Raw genomic sequence first — 14,827 nt, 5'->3', positions numbered from 1 at the left:
GTAGTGTTCCACACAATCAATACTTTTGTTGAATTAAAGAAGATACTGTATAGTTTCCTAATGCACAAAAGAATTAATTGTAGATTATATTGAGGGTTCTCTCCTACCCTATCTCTTCCGCCTCTTTTATAAAATTGTGTTACTAGTGAGTGATTTAATCATCCTCGAAAGTGGCTTCATAAAATTCCATTCAATCCTATAATAAAATTTACTTACATCAAAAATAGTTAAACCTAACTATAAATTTATGGGGAGCGTGTAAAATATTTTTTTCATGTTTTGTTTTCATAATCTATTTGCAAGAAAATCGCCAAGTTACAGTTGGTTCTGTGCATTTAATTTTATCCTCTGATCAGAAATATTAGTATTCATATTCTTTATAGAGTACCAGATCAATTTTCTTTACGTATGTTTCATATAAAGACATTGTAAGTGTAAGAGAGGGAAACATTTGGAGGAAGAGAGCTACTAAAGCACTAGGTTGGCTATACAATCATGGAACTAGCTCAATAAGTGTAACATAACAGGAAAATGAACAATGAAAGGTAAGCAACCATTGTTGCCATGTTCTTTGTTATATTTTCCTGTTGTGTCTCAAGTGGTGTGGGGTTCTGGGTGACTCCTTTCTGTGCTTGGAATGTTTTATTTCCTCAATTTGTTCCTCTTCTGTGTCAAATGATGGAAAACATAGATTTTTAATATAATTTTTGCGTTACTTTTCCTTTGCTTATTTCTGCATACATTTCATTTGAACATAGAAGTTTGTTTATTTTATTGTAGTATCATTTAGCAGTCTCCATTTTCTACATATGTGTTACATGAGAAAGTGCATGTGCACACACACAGTGATGTATGCTGTACAGACATTCAGTAGCTGAAAAGAGTGGTTGTTTCTTAGAAAATTGTTGTAAATTAGATTGGACTATATTATCAAATATTTGCAGAAAATATTATTTGGTGCTGTAGCTAAAATCCCTCATTTATTTATATGTTTTTCTTAATTGCTTGTTTTTTAAAACATCTATCAAAGAGAAGACTCAGAAGTTTTAAACTGACATCTGTGTGTTCTACATACAACTATTAGCATTAGGATTAGTATTCTTGAGTAAAAATGCCATTAATGCAATTATAACAACCTCACTAACTTTTTTATCTAATCAGGAATGACTAATCAAAATTGTAGCCTTTGACTAAGTAAATATGTGAAATAAGGTATGCTTATCAGGAACAAAATAGTAAAGAGCAACTTCAGACCCCTCCCCCCCCTTTTTCCCTAAAGAAAAAAAAAACATATGAGATATCAGGTGTTTAGGAATACAGTCCAGAGAAAATAGCAGTTACATGAATTGTGGAAACCATCTGTAGCTTATAGATAAATCAATAATCACGGCACAAAATAATATTAAGTAGAAATTATGAATTGAATGTTCATAAGTTCACTTGTTTTGCAACTTGTTCCATAATCTTTCTCTTTTTTTTCAATCCCAAGCGAGATTTCCAGTTAGTTTACCTAGAATTATGAAAGAAGGTTGTATGCGGGGAAGAGATCTGGAGACACTGGAAGATTTCAGATTGAATATATAATGATAAGGCAGAGATTTTGGAGTTAATTTTAAATTGTAAGACATTTCCGAGGGTGGATGTGGGCTCTGACCACAATTTATTTATTATGGTCTGTAGATTAAAACTAAATAAACTGCAAAAATAAAAATATAGGAAACTAAGGAGATAGGGCCTGGATAAGTTGAAAGAACCAGAGTCTATTGAGATTTTCAGAGGGAGCATTAGGCAATGATTCACAAGAACAGGAGGAAGAAATACAGTTGAAGACAAATGGGTAGCTTTGAGAGATGAAATAGTGAAGGCAGCAGATGATCAAATAAGTAAAAGACAAGGCCTAGTAGATGTTCCTGAATAACACAGGAGATATTAAATTTAACTGATGAAAAGAGTAAATTTAAAAATGCAGTAAATGGAGCAGGGAAAAAGGAATATGAATGTTTAAAAAATGAGAGTGACAAGAAGTGCGAAATTGCTATAGATGAATAGCTAGAGGACAAATATAAGGACTTAGAAGCATATTTCTCCAGGGAAAAGATAGACATCCTCTACAGGAAAATTAAAGAGACCTTTGGAGAAAAGAGAAGCAGCTTTGTGAATATCAAGAGCTCTGATGGAAAACCAGTCTTAATCCAAGAAGGGAAAGCTGTAATGTGGAAAGAGTATATAGATGGTCTATACAAGGAGATGTACTTGAAGGCAATACTATAGAAATGGAAGAGGATGTAGATGAAGATGAGATGGAAGATATGGTATTGAAAGAAGAATCTGACAGAGAACTGAAAGACCTAAGTTGAAACAAGGCCTCAGGAGTAGACGAAATTCTATCAGAACTATTGATTTTCTTAGGAGAGTCATCCATGATAAAACTCTTCCATCTGGTGTGCAAGATGTATGAGACAAGCAATATACCCTCAGACTTCAAGAGTAATATTCCAAATGCAAAAGAAGCAGATGCTGACAGGTGTGAAAATTATCAGAATATCAGTTTAATAAGTTGGAAAATACTAATACAAATTCTTTACAGAAGACTGGAAAAACATTGTTAGAAGCCAACATCAGGGAACATCAGTTTGGATTCTAGAGAAATGTAGCAACATCAGTGCCAATACTGGTCCTATGACTTCTCTTAGAAGACAGATTAAGGAAAGGCAAATGTAAGTTTATAGCATTTTTAGACTTGGAGAACACTTTTCACAATATTGACTGCTATACTCTCTTTGAAATTCTCAAGGTAGCAGGGGTAAAATACAGGGAGTGAAATGGTATTTAGAACTTGTACAGAAACCAGATGGCAGTTACAAAAGTTGACAGGCATGAAAGGAAAGGGAAGTAGTGGTTGAAAAGGGATTGGGACAAGGTTGTAGCCTATCACTGATGTTAGTCAACGTGTACATTGAGTAAGCAGTAAGGGAAACCAAAGAAAAATTAGGAGTAGGAATTAAAGTTCACGGACAAGAAATAAAAATTTTGAGGTTTTCTGATGACATTGTAATTCTGTCAAAGACAGCAAAGGACTTGGAAGAGCTGTTGAACAGAATGGGAAGTGTCCTGAAAGCAGATATGAGACAAACATCAACAAAAGCAAAAGAAGGATAATGGAACGTAGTCAAATTAAATTAGGTGGTGGTGAGACAATTAGATTAGGAAATGAGACACTTAAAGTAGTAGATGAGTTTTGTTACATGGGCAGCAAAATTACTCTTGATGGCCGAAGTAAAGAGGATATAAAATGTATACTGGCAATGGAAAGAAATTCATTTCCGAAGAAGAGAAATATGTTAACATCAGATATAGATTTTCTGAAAGTATTTGTGTGGAGTGTAACCATTTATGGAAGTTAAACATGGATGGTAAACTGTTTAGACAAGAAGAGAATAGAAACTTCTGAAATGTGATGCTACAGAAGGATGCTGAATATTAGATGAGTAGATCACATAACTAATGAGAAGGTACTGAGAAGAACTGAAGAGAACACAAATTTGTGGCAAAATCTGACTTGAAGAAGAGATCAGTTGGTAGGATACATTTTGAGACATCAAGGGATCACCAAGCTAGTATCGGAGGGAAGTATGTGTGTGATTGGCCGGGGGGGGGGGGATCATCAAATCATCAAGGAAGACCACAAGATGATTACAGTGAGCAGATTCAGAAGGATGTATGTTGCAGTAGTTATTCAGGGATGAAGAGACTTGCACAGAATAGAGTAGCATCATGGAGAGATGGAGAGCTACACCAAACCAGTCTTCGAACTGACAATCACAACAACACAGGCAACATTTTTCTCATTTATTGCTTTTACTCTTTACTACAAATAACTTAACCACTAGGTCTGAATGCTTGAAACCATCTAAAAACCAAAGTTGTTATGGATATAGTACTGACTTACTTTGTGTAGGTATGAGGAAAACTGTAGACAGAAGATAAGTCAACAAATACAACTTTTTTTCCTTGAAAATAATCTTTCTTTGCAACCCAGCTGCCAAACCTTTCACAGTGTATAATGCATTATATTTGCACTTTCTGTCACTCATACAGTATATAATATGATTTTGTGTGATTTAAGCAATGAATAGAGTCATAAATGGAATGAGTAAAGGTAACCCATCACAATGTGATCATTCTACCTCCATAGCTGATGTCATTTGAGTATTCAACCAACAATTGGAGGACAGGCGGTAGTATAAAGTTGCAACAATATTGCAGTGTCTCTGTTATTCCAATTACAAAGGAACTTTGCATCATAATCAGAGTAACACAGGCACAACATTATCGTATTTGTCTGCCAATACCAGGCAAGCGACTTTCAAGTACAATGTCTGACCTGTACGGGAATATACATGATTGATGTACAAGTACCAGTTATAGACACATGGTTGTCAACTTATGGAAATTTGGGTCTGGCTGTGAATCATGTACAGATAGCCAAATGGCAAGGCGACTATTCGCGATAAGCGGAAAATCTGGGTTCGAGTCCTCGTCCGGCACAAATTTTCTTTGTCATCATTCCATTCTGCAACTGATGGTTGTCCTTATTTGCAACTACAAATACATTTCATGTAAAGTTCCTGATCACGTCCCTCTGTTTGAAAGGAGTAACCTGTATGCCTGCATTGGAGTCTCATCATCTCCCTTTTCTCATCATTATAAAAGACAAACTGGATGTTATACTTGAAAGCAATATTTCTTTGCCCCTATACTCATACAGGCATATTTATGATACAACTCTCATACAGTGTGAGGAAAGGAGCCATTGTGCACTGCGGGAGAAAACACTGTTCAATAAGCTGGCTGAACCTAGTACTTGGGGCTTCCCCACCTGCAATGTCGTATGACCTTTTCTGTACAACTGAGCACTCTACAAGCTCAGTTGGGCTTCACTACTGGAACAACGTAGACATACATGTGTAAATGTGTGTTTTTGTTGTACTGTTAGTTCTGTGGAAGAATATTGTCTAGATGTTAGTGACAATTGCAGCCTTGTTTGTGTGCCTGCTGATTGCTAAACACCTCAACAATATGGAAAGTGGTTACCTTCATCCCTTATAGAATTTGTTATCCACCAAGGAATTTCCAATAATTTTTTAATGAATGAGTTCAAGTGTAATTACAGAAGTTAGAAAAATAAAATGAACACTGATACAATTGCCTTATTTACAGAGATTGTTGCTGATTTATCTCCAATTCACTGGTACTGTCTTCTGTACTTGCTCGTTATAATATATTTATATTGTTCAGAGTTACCAATATATTTGTGACTGCTCTTGTGATGTGTTGATCTACCATGATATTAGACTTTACTGGCTTCATCAATGGCAAATTTTCAGTGCACTTTTAATGGATGCATTCATGGCCACAGTTTCAAAACTAATAAAGATATTCAGAGCTATTCCCCCTAATGTCTGGACAGCATTTAGCATTCACATAAATCTTTGATGTCAGGAAAGATTGTGGAAGAAATATGAAACTTACTAATAGAAATTGGAGAGCATAAAATATAGTTATTAAGTCTGCTAAAAAAATTACTGTCACAAACACAGTTACTGTACATAATATGCATCTGGTGAATATAGTGTCAACAGAAATAATGAAGTGGGGTATGTATCAAAAATAAAAAAAAACCTTTAGTGGCAGATGTGCTGTTTCCAAAGCTCTTAGAAACCAGATAAATGAGGAGAAGAAGTTTCTTTGGTGCTAGGAGCTCTATGTATAAATTACTGAACAATGTTAACACTTGATGTGATCAAATGAGACAACTTTTAGATTATTCCCCACCACAGCACTCATTTATCTGTAGAGAGCCTTAGGTGAAGCATGTGGCCCAGATTGTTTGTAAATGTTGTAATAGTTTGATTAGCTATATAGTCATTGTCAGTTGATTTTATGGTCACACTAAGCAAGTGTGGATTGATTTGGTGAAAATAAATGAGATTTTGATACTTTCCTTCAACATCTCACAATAGTTCTTCCAGTAATCATGCCTGATGTATGTAGATGAATTACCTACCAGATTCAGGATATTTTGGGAAGCCTAATATGTCCCTGTATCCCATTATATATATATATATATATATATATAATAGAAGGAAACATTCCATGAAGGAAAAATATACCTAAAAACAAAGATGATGTGACTTACCAAATGAAAGTGCTGGCAGGTCGACAGACACACAAACGAACACAAACATACACACAAAATTCAAGCTTTCGCAACAAACTGTTGCCTCATCAGGAAAGAGGGAAGGAGAGGGAAAGACGAAAGGATGTGGGTTTTAAGGGAGAGGGTAAGGAGTCATTCCAGTCCTGGGAGCGGAAAGACTTACCTTATGGGGAAAAAAGGATGGGTATACACTCGCACACACACACACATATCCATCCACACATATACAGACACAAGCAGACATATTTGGTCTTTAAATATGTCTGCTTGTGTCTGTATATGTGTGGATGGATATGTGTGTGTGTGCGAGAGTATACCCGTCCTTTTTTCCCCATAAGGTAAGTCTTTCCGCTCCCAGGACTGGAATGACTCCTTACCCTCTCCCTTAAAACCCACATCCTTTCGTCTTTCCCTCTCCTTCCCTCTTTCCTAATGAGGCAACAGTTTGTTGCGAAAGCTTGAATTTTGTGTGTATGTTTGTGTTCGTTTGTGTGTCTGTCGACCTGCCAGCACTTTCATTTGGTAAGTCACATCATCTTTGTATATATATATATATATATATATATTGCATCATGTAATACACATACTTCCTAACAAATATGGATATTTCGGGATCTTTATGTGAAAGAAAAAAATACAGTATAGTTGAATGTCTGTGAGTATGCATGAGTTGAGTTAATAACCAAAGGACAATAAGCACAGTCTGTCTGGCTTTGCCAGACCATCTCATACAAAAAGATGGTTGTTAGTGTCCACATTGTGCTGTATATATGCTATGTTTCAAGTTGCATATTATCTGCTGTTTACCATGTTTTCCAAATTCTTCCTATTATAAACAATATAATTTTATGTGTGAAACCTACATATTCGAATCTTAAGTTGCTTCAGTCCTTTGTTTAAATTCTTGTAGCATCTTCAACCTTATAAATACATTTAGTCAAAGAAAGAAATAGTGGCTCATATTTCACAACACAAAAAAATTCATGTGTTCAGCATAATTTTGCATCATTTAACACTCTCTAGATTAAAATTTATAGAATGCGACTACTCAGATTTAACTATTGTCCTTTTGTGTACAAAAACATAATGAAAATATGGTATTCCTGTTACAGCATAGGAAAAACACCAAAATAGACACACTACAATGAACATATCTTTATTGAAAGGCCTTAAACTAGAAACATTTCTCTGCAATAGCACTAGATATGTCAGTACAACTAGTCATTGCCATAATTCCAAACAAAACATTTATTCTAATACTGTTTAAAAATATCAGTATACTTTGATATAAATAATGAAGGTACAAACACACAGGAACTACACATTACTTGTCTCTCTGTCTTTCTTCTCTCTCTCTCTCTCTCTCTCTCTCTCTCTCTCTCTCTCTCTCTCTCTCTCCCTCTCCCTCTCCATTTCCCTCCTCCTCTCCTCTCTCTCCCTCTCCAAAAGATGTATCAAATATAAATAACTAGACATTTTTATTTTGAATTAAAATCAAACTATTCTGTTTTTGTTGCAGAACTATACAACTGCCCAATAATTAGAGTTCCCTTGATTGTATAAGGCAATTCCCACATTGGCAAGGGAGAAACTGCACAACAAACAACACAGCAGAGTGTCTGTGTTCATAACAGAGTACCTAACTAATTCTTTCTCAAGTGATTTTCAGAAAACTTTTTACTTAGAAAAGTTAATAATTCCATATTTTGTAGTCTCACAGCACTACTTGACAATATACTAGTTATCTTCTCAATTAGTCTTAGTTATTATGGTGTCTTGAATTTAAGTAACATATTCATAGTGTTTGCACTGAAAGTGGTATTATGGTATTTTATGTCTGGTGCACTTTAGGCGATACATTGCTGTGTAAGAAATATGGCTAACATACTGAAATTACTTTTATAACTGAAAGCAAAGTCATATCTATTTTCAGTCTAGACTAAACTAATGTAACAATGTAACAACATCTAGTAACTTGTACTGGTACTAGTATGTTAACTTCAGTTTGATGAAAGTGTAAACACAGATGAATTTAATAATTTTCAATACATGCACTGTCTAATGTGAAAGGCATAAGTACATTATCCTTTTTGTAACATTGATTATAGATAGGAACTGTTCGTTTCTCTTATTGGTATTGATTAGGTGGGATCAGTTCAGCTTGCAGTCAAGTAATGGAATTTAAATTTAAGGAGTCATAACATAATTATCACTGTTTTTTAGGGCTGTTGATTCACAGTGATTCAATGTGATTAATATTATTCAAAATTGAAGTAAAATAACCGCAGGCCACTCTGAAGGCAATATAAAACCTATTGTAATCTAGATAACTTGCTGTGTAAACATAAATTTTTAGTATGGTTTCTTTTTAAATTGATGTGATGCACTCACCAACTCTTTTTTCTGAAATTTCCCTATAATTCATGATAAAGTCTTCCAAATCATTAGGATGTGTCATATTTTTCAAACTACTTCACTGCTCACCATTTCTACCCCTCTGCTGTAATCTTCTTCAGGAATACACTAGTGTTCCTGGATGGCAGTCACTATTGAAAGATAATGTCACATTCACTAATAAAAAGGCTATTTCTAAGAATTATTCGAAGAAGTGGAGTTACTGGGTAAAAATCTTCCAGCTACTATTGTCGGACTGTCACCATTGGGTAAATACTGAAAGCAGGTGGCGACAGAGTGGGGGAATCCAAAATATTATTGTTTTTGTGTTACCTCAGCTGTTTCCTGGTAACTGTTTATGTTCGTTGCTCACTGTGGCTTGATGTTTACTTCCATTATAACAAGCAACCATGAAGAATTCTTAGATATTTTGACTGTTTCACTGACATTCCTCCTATAAATATTACTTTCTCTAGGTAGCACACATATGTTCTTAAAATCCATAACCTGGTCGCATTCTTTTTGGTTTGTCACTATGACTGATTTTTTTCTTTTGTCTTAAACATGTGTGGGGTTTATGCTCTTTAACTCCATCTTTTACTATGTTTCTAGTTTGATATATACTTTACCACAATCACACATCACTTCATATACTCCCACAGTGTCGAAGCAGCCAGGCACATGTGTTATAGATTAGAAGAAGTGTTTTGCCTTGTGTTGACTAGAAAAACATAGTCCTTAACCCAGTGTCCCACAGGATTCTGCCTTTGTGGTCAGTTACTCTAGGCAGAACAGTAACCTTTTGAATGTTCACAATGTTTCTCATTCTTCTTGTTTTCATTGTTAATATTCTTATTATTGTTGTTAGAATTATTATCACTTCATTTGAAAGCCATATTTATGTAAAGGTTATCATAACCATCAGCCATTAATGTTCCTCTAAGGGAATTTAGGTCTGATTGCAAGCTCATACTATCACTGATTCTGAATACACATAAGGGCTGAGCGTTCAGAGCAGCTTGTTTCTGGGTTGGGTGGTAGTGTGAAGCAGCATCTAGATTCCTGTTTATGTTGGTAGGTTTTCTATAAACTTATTGCCTAGAGTATTATCATGTCTTCTGTAGATAAACTCATCTAAAAACGGAAGGACTACCTCACTCTCCATATCTATGGTGAAGCTGATTTTTGGAAGGATGTTATTCAGAAAATAATGGAATTTATGTAGCTCTTTCCTGTTGTGTGGCCATACAACCATGGCTTCATCACAGCAGAGCCAACAAGACAGTTTTAGTTATCCATTACTTAATTAATATCTTTTGTTCAAAATACTCCATAAAAATGCCAGCTGCTACAGGTAACTAGTTAAGCCCACAGCAACACCATCACATTGTTCATAAAATTCCTTTTTATATTTAAGATAACTCAACTGCAACATAATTTCACCTGGTCACACATATCCAGAGCAATTTTGTTCCCAATGATCTCCATAGTACCTGCTACTGGGATGTCTGTAAATAAGGATTTGACATCAAAGTTCACAAGTATGTCAGTAGCAGTACTTTAACTGTGCATAATATTTTAAGTAAATGTTGAATCCTTCACAAAAGAATTCATTTTTCTCACAAGATACTTTAGTTTTCCTGATAAATGTGTAGCTAAAAATTACATTGTAGAATTAATACTATTCACTATTGGTCTCAGTGGACAACCTTCTTTGTGAAGCTCCATCTGTAATGACTGAGCTGTTGATGGGATATTAAACTATAATCTTCCTTTCTTCTCTTATGAACCTTCTGTAGACCATATATTCTAGGTAAGACAAATGAATTTCACATCAGATTGTTGTTAGTAGAGCTGCCCATTATGGAGTCTGATAAGAGATTTTTCAGTTTCCTAACAATCTTGTTTGTTGGATCACATTTGAGGTTACATCACACTTGCTCCACCAATAGTTATTCTGCCTTCTTGTGGTATTCAGCTGTATACAAAACAGGAGTCACATTTCCGTTATCTGCTCTGGTGACAACAACGGATTCATGTTTCTTTAGTTCATTAGGAGCTTTCCTTTTCCATGTGAATGTGTTGTTCTAGAATGGTTTCACTTGACTTAAAATTATTGAGACATACTATCTTATTTCCTCATCCTGAAACTTCAAGTGAGAGAATAAAAATTCTTCAATAGTACTTATGATTTCTTCTGTGGGTCTTCTCTTTGGTGTAGTCATGAAATAAAGACCTTTACTCATCATTGCAATAGCTTATTCACTGAATTCCTCAGATGAGAGGTTTATTACCACTCAGTTTGGGTCAAGAATGATATTTTTCTTCCTCTCTGTCAGCATCTGCTTCCAGTATTTATCCAGTTATAATGGTCCACCAACTGCAGCTGAAAATTTTTTCCAGTAACTCCACATATTTGAAAAAGTACAGCAGAATAAGCCTTTTAAAAGCAAACACAACACTGTCTTTTGACAGTGCCCAGCAACCCAGAGGCACCAGTAGAATCATGAAGAAGATTCCAGCAGAGGAACTAAAATGTCAAGCAGTAAAGAAGTTTGAAGAGGAGTGTGGCACAACCTAATGACTCTGAAGATTTTATGGTCAATGACACAAAAGCCTGCAGGCTTACATTGATTTGATATCATTTTGATTTTGCCACTGCTGTTTCTGATCTAAGGCCTAAACATCTTCCATATGTATGAATTCACCTCTCTTTTATTACAGTTCATAATCTTAATTCTTCTGTGTGGGCAGTATTCTCATTTTTATCACAAGGTCTTTCAATACTGGGCCAGGATTCATATATCCTTTTCTAGTTTCTGTGTGTTCATCACTGTATTCATCTTCTCTCACTATCATGTTTTCAGTGATCACTGGCACTGACAGGTGAGTGGAAAACTGGGGTATTGCAATTTTGTTTTTGTTTCTGAGCTGACTGTAATTATTTTTGTGAGTTCAGAATAATAATCTTCTGTGTGATCCAATGGTTCTTCATATCATGGAAACAGTGAAGACTGTGTGATGTGATTCTTTTAACTACTAAATCAATAGTATAGCATGTCAAACAGCATAAGTGGAGGTAGGTTTAAGTTTTCATTTAAGAGCCTACACTCTGCATTTATAGAAAAAGAATTTGTACTACACACAAAGGTACAAGGCATTTGAGTATGACTACTCAGCAATGTTGCTAAACCTCCATATCTTCTGGAGACAGATTTCTGAACAAAGTGTCATGTTTAAGAATCCCTGGCACATAATATTTATTTTTCATCAGTTACCTGTGAAGAACAGTTAAAGTAAGCCCCACAGAATAACCAAGGATTTTTTCTGAGTATTTTGGTAGATAGAGGGTAATAAGATATCAAAAACTGAGCCTGATAAGCAGAAATTGATTTCATTTTCGAATACGAGACCCGCAAATGTTTTTAAAAAAGTTATTCGTATTCCTTCTGGCAAAAATGCTGTTGACTAGTGTAACAGAAGAGCCTGATCTTTGTTGACAACATGTGATTGTGACTGACTGCAGTGCCTCTTTCACTATGATGTGCGCAAATGGTGACACTGCTCTGCCACCACTCTTGTGGCACTGTGGCACCACCACCAGCCAAACAACCATGACAGTGTGAGGAATGCCTTAATTTTGCTACCGGGGTGATTTATTATTTCATTTTAGTCAGTGAGAACTACTATGTGAGAACTGTCATACTATAACATAAATGGTAACCTGTGACTTATAAAATCATACAAATCAACAAATGCATGCTACATCAAAAAATAACCATTTTCAAATGATCATCAGAGTTACATTACATTTATACAATATAGTATATCCATTAACATAAAAACACATGAGATGTGGTGGTGAGAGGGGGGCAAGGGGGGGGGGGGATCGAGGTCATCCAAAATACAGTGCTTGTCAATAAGGTGATAATATTCTTACATAGTGATACAAATTTATAAATACAGAAATTGGAGTCAGAATTTCCTATTTATATGTATGATGTTCTTTAAAATATCTCATCATATGAGATTAAACTTCTCAGTTTTGGTGCACTTCTCTTAAATATCACAGTGAGCAGACAGCAGTTATTAGTACATTAATGTTTAAGATAATCAAACTGGGATAAAAATGTGTGCACTAAAAATAGAAAAGTCTGCTCAATTTTCATACAATGAATGTATGAATAAATTGAACATTCTACCTTCCTCCTTCAGAATCATGTTTTTTGGTTGTAGATGTAATATATAATCAATATAAACAATTAACTGCAGCATTTCCATACTAACTGCTGCAGATTGGTTATCTTGTGATTTTTGGTAAGAATACAGATCACAACTTCTTGTTTCAGTAATAATTGTTCTATATAAATATGCACACTATGCAAGACTGTACCCAGCATCTGAGTTAGTAGTGTTTGAGGAAGGGGAAGGGGGGGGGGGACTCATATTATCTCACAGTGAATGACAAAAATATTGAGATTTCAAACAAATTTCTCTGGATACAAGTATTACTAGTCAATAAATTGATGAATCTGTCTTGACAAGGCAGTAGCAGTTCGGCTTGTGAAGATTTTTCCAGTAATTTTGCAAGAGTGTACCCAGGACAGGAGACAGTAATGGTTGAGGAGGAAGGGGGCTGGGGGATGTGGTAGCTCATGTTAGTTTACTGGTGAATGACAAAAATTTTGAAATTTCATAACAAATCCCTCTGGGGCAGGTGTTACTAGCCAGTAAGTTGACTAATTGACAAATCTGTCTTGGCAGGGCAGCATGAGTTATGTTTGTGAAGTTTTTTTTATTGTGCTCATCTCTGTTTCAATATTTAACATTTTTACATCAAATGAGTAGGTCAGAGATATATGGTGTTAACATGGATACTTTGGGATTTCTACATAGAAGACACTATATCACCTTTAATATATTGTGATTAAAATAATTTTGAATCATACATGTACTGCTTCACAAATGTTTATACAAAACACCAATAAATTTATTACATTGTAACTGTCCCATATGTAGAGGTACAAAATCCTACTGACTTGTGCATGGAAATATTGTCACTGATTTATCACGAATTAGCAAAGACATATTTTATGGCACGAAGTTAGCAAATAGACCGTACAGTCTAAGTAATCATATCCTGGCACTCACTTCTCAGGCAGTTTTGCCAGAATACTACAATCATTCCTTTGTTCAACATGAACAAATATATCTAACTCAAGAATGTCACATTCACATTAAGAAATAGTCCTGGCAATTCAGTCTGACATAAATATTGAGCAACTGATTCACTGTAAAAATAATAATGACTGAGCCAGTTTATTGTAGTGGCAAGTTTTCAGAGAAGACATATAGGAACATCACACAACTAGTTTCTTTTCTTCTTGTACATAGCATAAACATATTTAAATGTAAATGCTTTCATACTTATTGTTCTTAATGCATTCTCACTGATTTATTACAATTTTAACAACTTTCTTCCTTGATTCAAATACACTCACAAGATTCCATAGTGAACTCTGGAAATCAACCATATACCTGACTAACTATGCTAAAACTTAGTCAAAGTTGAGATCCTTTAATTCTGTATAACCTCCACAAAGCTTTGGGAAGATTCCACGCTTTCTCTGAGTTCTAGCTGCAGTTGGTGATGTGGTAGTTTGAGCCCATCTCTTATACATCAGCAACCTATAAGAAAGAATAATACTGTATAATAAGTTTCAAGGAAAAAGAGTATGAAAATAACAAAAATTTGTACAGATCTTACATCTTATTTTTATTTGTATTTATGAATAGGATCCTAAATTTCTTTGCTGATATTAAAATGGCTTGCACTCTATACTGCAACTCCAAAAGCACCAGAGTTTGTAACATAATTTTTTTATCTTGTTTAGCCTGTGCAATAAACTAGTTTGAATTTACTTATTGATTATTCATAATCCAAGTGTATTATATGGTGGATAAGTTTCACTTTCTATTTTAGTATGTTTAATTTATTCATGCAAATAATAACATATGCAGACATCATTATTACCATTATATCATTATTGTTTTGAACATTCAGTATAATTCTCTAAATAGGCTAAACTTCATAAAAATGTTGAAAGTAGCACACTTCAATCAAAAACTTCAATGATTTAATTAGTTTATGTCAGGGAATGTTACTTTATTCCTTAATGGCCCATCTCCCCCCTCCCTTTCCCACTCCCCCCT

At 34.8% G+C, this 14,827-nt stretch overlaps 1 protein-coding gene across 1 annotated transcript in view; it reads right to left on the bottom strand.

Annotated features, from left to right (window-relative positions):
• Window positions 1-7,351: 7,351 nt before the first annotated feature.
• The window catches only part of LOC126183462 (trehalase-like), a 262,929-nt gene continuing 255,453 nt past the window's right edge, over window positions 7,352-14,827 (bottom strand). The window contains exon 6 of the mRNA XM_049925462.1: window positions 7,352-14,302. Within this exon, the coding sequence (XP_049781419.1) occupies window positions 14,173-14,302 (130 nt within the window). The 3' untranslated portion in view covers window positions 7,352-14,172. The remainder of the gene's footprint in view (window positions 14,303-14,827) is intronic.

Source organism: Schistocerca cancellata, chromosome 4 (assembly GCF_023864275.1).
Source record: "Schistocerca cancellata isolate TAMUIC-IGC-003103 chromosome 4, iqSchCanc2.1, whole genome shotgun sequence".
NCBI lineage: Eukaryota > Metazoa > Arthropoda > Insecta > Orthoptera > Acrididae > Schistocerca > Schistocerca cancellata.
The sequence above is the reverse complement of the archived record's forward strand: the minus strand, read 5'-3'. Positions and strand labels throughout refer to the sequence as shown.